Source organism: Nannobrachium achirus (genome assembly GCF_963921795.1).
Source record: "Nannobrachium achirus genome assembly, chromosome: 9".
NCBI lineage: Eukaryota > Metazoa > Chordata > Actinopteri > Myctophiformes > Myctophidae > Nannobrachium > Nannobrachium achirus.
In genome coordinates this window covers 49,499,259-49,508,940 of record NC_137818.1, presented here as the reverse complement: position 1 = coordinate 49,508,940, position 9,682 = coordinate 49,499,259, and the positions used below count along the sequence as shown (strand labels likewise).

At 43.4% G+C, this 9,682-nt stretch overlaps 1 protein-coding gene across 1 annotated transcript; it reads right to left on the bottom strand.

The window, feature by feature from the left end:
* Positions 1 to 1,245: 1,245 nt before the first annotated feature.
* LOC308291906 (E3 ubiquitin/ISG15 ligase TRIM25) lies at positions 1,246 to 9,243 on the bottom strand (the record flags this gene model as incomplete). Its single annotated transcript, XM_080734047.1, has 4 exons — positions 1,246 to 1,954; positions 2,329 to 2,496; positions 3,716 to 3,855; positions 8,605 to 9,243. The coding sequence occupies 4 exons, from the start codon at positions 9,241 to 9,243 to the stop codon at positions 1,246 to 1,248; spliced, it is 1,656 nt and encodes a 551-aa protein (XP_080590173.1).
* Between the last annotated feature and the right edge of the window lie 439 nt (positions 9,244 to 9,682).

The following is a 9,682-nucleotide window of genomic DNA, read 5'->3' as shown; positions in this document are numbered from 1 at the left end:
GATAATTGGTAAAACAAACTTTTGGCCTATTTGTGGCTTATCATCACATCCAACCATCTTAAGATACTCAGCTAGTGGGGAATGCTCTCTTCCCTGGTGAGAATTGCCCCTTTATATAGGGCTTGTTTGTGTATTGTATGACATCACGCCACATCATCAGCTGTGGACTCTGTGATGTCATCGTATCTCCATATATGGCCATCTCCGTATATGGAGATATAAGTCGTCCATGCCCAGGTATGGGCTGGTGAGGTCAGACTTTGTGTGATGGGTAGGTTATCTCCATATATGGAGATTCAACATTCCAGGTGTAACTATGGCTGCCCGTATGACGTGAGAGGTGGAGGCTGTGATATTTGTGGAGATAAGCGACCAACGGTCGCTTATCTCCCGATTAGGGAGTCTTACTGGTAGTTAGTAGTTAGTAGGCCAACTTCAGATTGCACAATTTAGCATTAATAGACCCCTTCCTGTTTTGTTTTCCATGGTGGCAGATTTGTTGAGCATGAATATAACAGTGTAGTAGTAATCTATCTTTGAAGAACATTTGTTTTAAACAGACACACACACGCACACGCGCACGCGCACACACACACACACACACACACACACACACACACACACACACACACACACACACACACACACACACACACACACACACACACACACACACACACACACACGTGTTGTCATTGAGGGCTGTAGGAATGAATCAGAGATAAAACAGTAAAGATATACAAAAGAAGTTGTAATTTCAGAATAGAAGAAAAATAAGAGTCAATCTTTCCATCTGCATTTGAACTGGTCAGGTTTGCATAATATATGAACCATTAGTAGATTTATATAGGCAAAAATAATCACGTCATAGATAAATATAGTCATTGATTTGTTCAATTCGTGCCATTTCTAAAGAAAAAATGCAAAATAATAGCCTGTCCGACAACATTTTTACAGCCTCACAATTAACAACTACAATAAAGCTGCAATCCATAACTTTTATGTCTGATTTGAACCTGGATCTCATTAACAGACCAATGTCTACTGCTCATCCAAGAGGCAGTTGCCAATTGATCAGGGGAAACAAACATTGCATTTAGGAGCGTTAGGCAGTATTACTATCTATCATACACATTGGTTAAAATAAAGCTTTATTCATTAGAATAAGTTCTGTATTGCAGCTTTAACACAGAGGCTTGGTGATATGGAGTGACAAGCTGCATTTACAACATATTGTAGCAGCGTCTACACTCCACTCTGCAGTGTGATCCAGGAATCGGCGTTGCTGGAGTGGATGCTGAACGCCGGGTACACAGCCTCCCTGAACACGGCCTTAAAGGTATGCATGTGCTCCCTGCGCCCTTTGGTGCTGTGAAACGCCAGCGTCCCGCTCTCATAGTCCAGCGCCACTTCGACCCTCAGTGGCTGATTGGACATTTCAGGCAGCGCCACGTTGGACGCGGCGTGGCATGCCGTCAGCTTCTTGTTCTTCCACTGCACTCGCCAGGAGACACTGTTGTGTCCCAGGCGACTGTGGTCGCCGCGGCGCGGGATCGACTTGTAGCACAGGCCCAGCGACCACATGCTGTTCTCCCCCATCTCCACCACCCACACGTGCCCCCCGGCAGAGAAGCCTTGGCCGCACAGCACCTGAGGCGCGCTGGCGAATCGCTCGTGATTCACCATGTAGGGCTGCTTGGTGGCGCTGTACTTGATGGTGCGCAGGTCACTGGAGAGCACCAGGCTGGGATGAGCTGTGAAGAGGTTGAAGGTGAGCTCCATGGGGCTGAGGAGGATCTGAAGAGACTCCAGCTGACGAGTCAATTCAGAGTGGAAGTCCTGGGTTCGGAGATGTCCCTGGAGCCGACTGGTGTTGAGGGGGGCCTTCGAGGGGACCCTGGAATGGACGGTGCCTTGGATGGCTTCTCTGATCTGGGATTCAATCAGCAGGTACCTAGGGAGAAGAGCACAAATATGATTTGCTCACCTCTGGAACTAAAAATCTAATTGAGTTTACTGCTTTGCTCACATACATATGGACATACAGTACAGTAACAGACCAATACAGGAGATAGACTATAGGTAGTTTGAATCCAGATGGGGACCCATCCGGAATCAATCAGGGTAAACTATAATCACATGTTTGTCTTAGGAATGCGACAAATACACAAAAATATTATTGAACTCAAGTCTCCAATCAATAGAAAAAAAGTCATTTTGGGGGTGAACTACTCCTTTAACCTTGATTCGACCTCAACCGTGCAGAAGAAAACACATCTTTAAAACAACAACAACACAGCATTCTGTTATATTATAGCAACACCATACCTGTGTATGAAGAGAAACTTGTCTGTCTCGGTGAGGGCCTGCAGGGCACACTGCTGGGCCTCCACCAGCTGCTGCTGCTGTTCTTCTAGTGCAGACAGACCGTTCTGCCAGCTGTCCCTCCGCTGGCCGCGCTCTTCGTCCAGCAGAACGCGCAGTCGTTCCCTGTACCTGAACGTAACAAATGAAGCTTTCAGCGCAAGTTCAATAAAAAAGATCTAAGCCGCATTTGTTTCAGTCTACGTCATTTCCTTTTTCCCACGCTGTCAAAACCCTCTCATTCACAAAACTAAACATGACCTCCTCTAACCAATCAAATCCTACAACCTGTCTGCAGCCAGCCAATCAGCGATTAGGCTCCTTTCTATGAAATAGCACTGCCTCAAACATGTCATTCTCATTCCAGACGGCATTCAAGCATCCCACCTCCATCCCTCCACGGCCCAACAAGACTATGGTTTAGTGATGAGTCATCACTTTTCACAGTCTGTTAGGGTCAGTTTCTAGCCCAAGAATGTTTTCGTGCAAAACAAATGCTTGCAATGGATTCAGAATAATTAAAAACCCCTAGTTTGACCCCTCACATGCTACTTAAAGCAGATTTTTTGGGGGTATTTTTTTCCTTTATAGTATAGTGTATAGCAAGTGAATGAGACCCAGACTTTCAGTGGCTGTCAAACATTTTGCTCACATTTTTGCGAGGGGCATGGGAGCTCAATTTGTTATTTAACCTTCATAGTTGACAAAACCACTGAGAAACTGACCTATACTCTCACGGTCACGGATTCGCCCCAACTATTTGCCTTGCCAGGCCACAATAGTAGGCTAAATACAAATGTGTTCCACTTCCAATCTTGCCTGCCTGGTTAAATAAAGGTTAAAGTTGTACCATGTAACTTTTTTTATAAAACAAATCTTAAAATTGTCCTAACTCTTAAATCGCTAAAGTTTTAGAACACCCACTCCGTTATTTTCAGCTTCTGAAGCCTTCTCTTTATATGTTTTCTATGATCCTGACCGGGGTCCGGTTTTCGCGCAAAAACTACGTCATCATACACTATCGGCCAATCACAGCGAGGGTTATACACTGCCGGCCAATCACAGCGCATCTTGAAGTGGGGTCGCTAGCTATCACAATAGGGCGGCCATATTTGTAGGCGCCCGTGTGTCTCTATCTATACTCGGGTGAAACACTCCGTTTCTCCGGAATGCCTGAACGCACAGGAACCAGGGACCCCTCTAAAGATAGATCTCGGCGAGGTGGAGGCAGACGCGGGGGTGACGCGGGGGTGGCGAAAAACGGCCGAAAGACGCGGACGCTACTGACCACTAGTTGAGCAACTTACACAGTATAGCTTTAAATAAAAAAGGAAACAGTTTTTAGTGATACCTGTCCACCATGGAAGCCATGTTGTCCATCAGGGTGACGGCCCTGTTGACCAGTTTGTCCCCCACGGCTTCAGACGAACCCTGGTCATCTGCTGCCCTCTGCAGGATACTCTCTGTCATCTGCAGCCTGCTTGACACCACCTGCCAGCCCCCAGGCAATAATGGACCTGTTAATGTACAATAATGTGCCTCTCTCTGCGTGTGTTACTGTGGTAACACCACACTCTTAAAATTGTTGGGTCAAAAACAACCCAAGTTGGTTATTTATATAACCCAACACGTAACACTGTTTTGGACCAGCCCAACATGGGTTATTGCAGACCAACAGGGTTGGGTTAAGGCTGTGACCCAGCATGTTGGGTTGGGATTGTACAACCAAGTAATGGGTTAAAAGTGACTTTGCTGTTGGGTTAATGTGATACTGCTGATGGGTTGGAATCTAACACCCAAAAATGGCTTAAAAGTGACCTTGTTGTTGGGATTGTACGCTCATTCACATTAAATCTATTCATTTTTTTTTTACAACATTTTCTTCAATGACATTTTTCATGCTTAATCTACTCAAGGAAGAATGCATGCGGAGTAAATTATGTATTTAGTCATGGCAATATATCACAACTTTGAACACAACAGATTATGTGGTGCTTCACATTAAAAGAACAGCAAACCTGTTTGTATGTGTCAGTCTGGACCATCTTAGTCATGGTTTCTGTTTCTGTAAGCAACTATGTTTTTTTTATATATTTTATAATTAGGGATTATGACTGGGCTACATCCACTGCGATCATCTACAATACAATGTTGTTTTCTCTATCTAAAACCATCAAATAATGGAAAAGTTTGTAAAAAATATCTGTATGGGAGCACAGTTGCATGCTGGGTAACTGCCCACCCACTTAGTTTAACCCAATAGTGGTGCAATTCACAAACCAATGTGTTGATAGACAGAGAGGGCGGGTCTATTTTAACCCAAGTTGGTGCAATGCAGTGAACCATGTGTTGGGTAAACTCAAATTCAAAAGCCTATACCAACACTTGGGTTATGAACTCAATGCATTTTATCTGATGATGTGGGCGGGCCATCCATAGCCCAACAGATGGTTTACTAATTTTAAGTATTTTTAATCCAATGTTTGGTCAAACTGACCCAACCTTTGACCCAACAGTGTCAACCCAGCAAAAGGGTTCAACATTTGACCCAACATTTTTAAGAGTGCATAAACTAATCTACAGAATGACTCCTGGTATAATAATGGGCCCTCGTTCTAGGACAGTGGTTCTCATCCTGTGGGTTGGGACCCCGAGGTCAAACAATGTTGCCCATTAAGATGAGCTTAATGTGCAACATTGTTTTCTCATTCAACAGTGAAAAAACAAACAAAAAAACAAAGATTTTAAGGCCAAATTGTTCAATAATAGAGGTAGAAGTTGTAAAAAACCTAAAGTTGTCCTTTAACTACTGAAACCCTAGTATAGTTGACAGGGTTCCCCCAGGACTCTATCCACAAGTTTCCCCGGGAGTTTACTGGAGACTATCAGGACCAAACTTCCGGGTTTAACAGCAGACATACAAGCTCACGTCGCGTCGCAGATGCAACCCGTTGTGAGCTTGTAAATCGGCGGCGGAAGCTCGGTGCAGACGTCTGCGCAATGCACTATGGGGCGTTGGAAACTCGTGGATACTAGGTCCACAAGCATTTCCCTACCACAAAAATAGCCAATCTAAAAGCTCTCAGTGTGTTACATTACCTTGCATTGTGAGCTTTTAGATCTGCTATTTTCTCTGAATGTTTGCCCCAGAATTCAAGCAAAAGGGTTCAAGTGGTTCAATTAAGGACAAGGAAATCTAGCTACTATCTCTGACCTAAATTCCATTGATTGCTTGATTGAAGGCTTTATTAGAAGTTTTGCATAGGAAAATGTACAGTTTCATGACGGTACAGTTCACTGGTACAAGGTCTACTAAAAGGAGATCCATGAAAAGACTAAGCTTATTTCAACAGGAAACCATTAAAGTATCTCATATAACATTGAATGACAGACAAATAGAACACAGTACTATGCAGTAGATATGTAAAGAAAAGGGAAAAAAAAGAAAACAGTAAGTCTAAACAAACAGTAAGTATATACAAGGAAGGGGCAGGGGAGGGTAGGGTTGGGCTAGGTTTTTACCAGTTGCGAACGGCTGCTGCCTGTAAGTGGTTTTTCAGGGCAATTTTAAAGGATGCTAGTGATCCACACTCCTTTATGGCCTTCGGTAAGGCATTCCACATTTTTGTGGTATAGCAGAAGAACGAGTTTGACCCTTTCTTTGAGTTGACTCTGGGTTGAACGTGATCTGTGGCACTGCCTCTGGTGTTGTAATTATGGACATCCTTAACGTTTATAAAGTATTTTGACAGGTACTTGGGTATCATAGTGGTGTAGTGTATCTTGTATCCTCTCTCTTATCTTGTCAAACCATTTTAGGTTTGTTTTTATAAGGTCAGGAGGAACATTCTACTTCTATGGGAACATTCCTATCGTGACAGCAGTCAGGTTGATTTCTCAGAAGTCACGTGACAAAACACATTTGAAACTGGAAACTGGAATATGTTCATGTAAGACATGTTTTCAGGCATGTCAAATCTAGTAATGATTTAAGTAAACATTTTTCCTTGGGTGTTATTGTTCTACTACTCTTCAATGCACCCTGTCTCACTGCCCATGGTGGCAACTTCAAGATAAAGTCCTGATGTGTATAAGTGAATAAAAGTGGGCTTTATTTAATGAAAGTTGGGGCATTAAATACAGTATACAACATGTGAAGTAATGTAGGCCTACTACACCTGTAATGTAGCTTACGTCGCACCAGATAGCGCCATAATCATTGACTAATGTTTTGCTCAAAGTCTATGAATGGACTCCTTGGATCAGATCTAAGCTCATATTTTGTCAAAATGGGGCATTGCAGCTACAATCCATCATGTATATAAATTGATGAACCCTTTTAAGAAATCTGTATGGTAGATTATGTTTATACAATATAAATATATATATAGTCAACACCTGCAGTGATTGTAAGTGTTCTCCATAATCTTTCAATGAGACATTTAGACCCTGGACACTTACTGGTTGGCAATGACATTAAAGTTATTTGAAGCAGATTAAACACCAGATTGGACAATAAATAGCTTCTTAATTTGTAGTTTGGAGGTTGCAATTTCAGCCCTCTGCCAGGAGAGGGAGACAATAAACATACAGCTGACAGGGTGAAGCCTTCATTTCTTCATTTCCAACCCATTAAACAGAAGGCATCAAAACATCTTTAGAAAAAATGGGCAGCAAGTAGGCCTACCCCTGCAGTAACAGAGGTTAGTTGGATGAATATAGTTCTAGAGTGTAAAATGTATTAACACAGATTAACCACTTAAACCAGGGGTTTTCAAACAGGTGGTCCATGGACCACTTGTGATCCGTGAAGATATTGCATGTGGTCCCTGACTATTTGAGTCCCTGAGTATTTTATTCCACGGAACAGTGCACTAAATGACCTAGTGACATAAGGTGACGTGTCAATATTGTCAGTTACCGGTAAGTCAGAGGCCACAAAATTCCAAAAGGGAGTTAGAATCTCGAAGGGGAAGTGTTCCGGATTGACTGGTTTAGTCATCATAATTAGGTAACAATAATTATATCAAACTGCATTCCTTTCTGTTTAATACCGTGTGTGTCTGTGTGTGTGTGTGTGTGTGTGTGTGTGTGTGTGTGTGTGTGTGTGTGTGTGTGTGTGTGTGTTATCCTGTTTCCTTGTATAGAACTTTGGTTGGCTTTTGTCATTTTAAATGTGCTTTATAAATAAACTTTGAGTTGAGTTGAAATGTGCCCATATAACCCAGTGGTGGAAAGTAACTTTATTTAAAGTACTATACTTACCTGGAGTAGTTCGAATTTTCAGTACTTTTACTTCTACTTGCAAATATTGTGCTTTTACTCCACTACAATTCGTTGAAAACTTGAGTTTCTAGTTACTTAAAACATGGTTTAATACATCAACCATTTAGCAGGCCATGGCTATTTCAAGCCTCTTCTTATTCTTTTAATTTGTTCTTGTTTTCTTCAAAGGATTTTTGTGAAATCAAATGAGATAAGTATTGTGCATAATGAGTACTTTTACTTTTAGTACGTAAGTATATTTTTACACCAATACTTTTGCACCTGCATCCTTCCACTTAATGGAAGGATGGATAAAGTAAGAGAATGGAGCCTTTTTTGAGCTCTGGACCACCAGTTAAATAATACCTGGGCTTGATAAAATCTGTTGCACGTAGTATCATGCAACACATAGAATCAAGCCCTTAACAGTTAATGTCAAGTGTGGACAGATAATCTTTATACTAAAAAAGTATTATTCAAAATAAAAGGTATTTTATTCATGTATTTATACATTTTAAAACATTTTCCCATGGACCAACTGCTGGCCTAATTATGCCACTAGTAGTCTGTGGCCTATTTGTTGAGAAAACAGTGGGATGCATAGATATGGGATGCATAGCAAGTGTTACCAAAACACTAATCTTAGCCCATATCCCCACCCAACACAACAGTGTTGTGTTGGGTGGGGAACAGGTTCATTATTAGTCAGGGTGGTGGTCCGATCCCTGGTTCACCATTAGTTGAAAACCCCTGACTTAAACCTTACAGTATGCTACTTCACTGTATCAAGAACAGCAAGAACATATCAGATCTACAAGCTCACAACCTGTCATGATGTATTGCCTTGTGAGCTTGTAGAGCTGTGTTTTTGACATTTACTTTTTGAAATAAATAAATAAATAAATAATAGGTTTATCGGCTACCCAAAATAGGGTGGGCAGGTTGAAAGTGGCTGAGTTTAAATCAATAACATACCTTGTTGTGTTTCTCCAACGCTCGCCTCATCTCCTCCTCGGCCACGTCGAAGGTGAGCACGTCGTGATGCTGGTGAGCTCCTTCTATGAAACAGGTGGCGCACAGCGACGACATGTCGCTGGAGCAAAAGTACTCGAGGGGCCGCCCGTGGGTGGCGCAGGCCCTCGTCCCTGGCAACCCCTGGGGCTCCACCATGGCGTGAGCCCGGAAAGACTCCTTCTCGTGGTGCTTCTGGAGGTGCCTGTCGCACAGGGACACCTCGCACCTCAGGCAGGTCTTCACCGCTCTGGCGTCCCCCTCGACGCAGTGGTCACAGGCCACCTCCGGCTGTGCCAGCCTCGTCTCGAGGAGGCCACCTGTCATGGCAGGAGGAGGAGGCCCGGCGGCTCGGTAGCCCTCGACGATGCTGCAGAGCTTTGAGTTCCTCTGCAGCGCCTCGATGCCGCTGTACTCCACGCGGCACTCGGGGCAACAGGGCTGTGGATCTTTGTCGCTTCCCTTGGTGAGGGATGCCTGTCGGATGCAGGCCAGGCAGTAATTGTGACCGCAGGGGAGAACCACAGGGTCAGAGAAAAGATGAAGGCAGATGGGACAGCTCAGCTCATATTCGAGCAGCTGCTCTGGCTTAGATAAAGACATGGTACGCGTTGGATGGACAGTGGTTGCCACGGTGGGTCGCTACTGTGACTTCTGTTCTGCCTGTGCCTCGACAGGTGTCTTCTTTTAGCACCCCTTTGCCATCACCTTTATTTCTTCTACAGACTGATAAATGCTTACCTTCCTGCGCTTTCTTCCTTCAGTCACAGTCCGTTCTCTCCAAACGGTCACACCGTCCAGAAGGATACAGGTGAATCTGAAACAAAAGGCGAACAAATCAACATCGTTGTAGGCATCTTCAGAATGCCAGCATAAATCAGATTACGGGCCTATCCTGATTGCAATCACATTGGTCACAACTCAGTGATGCGAGAACTTGTACTAGATCTGCAAAAATTTTTAATGGAGCAACAACATCACATGTCAAAGTTTAAGTTAAGAATTACTTACGCCAATGTAGATGGGTTGATGATGTGCGAGT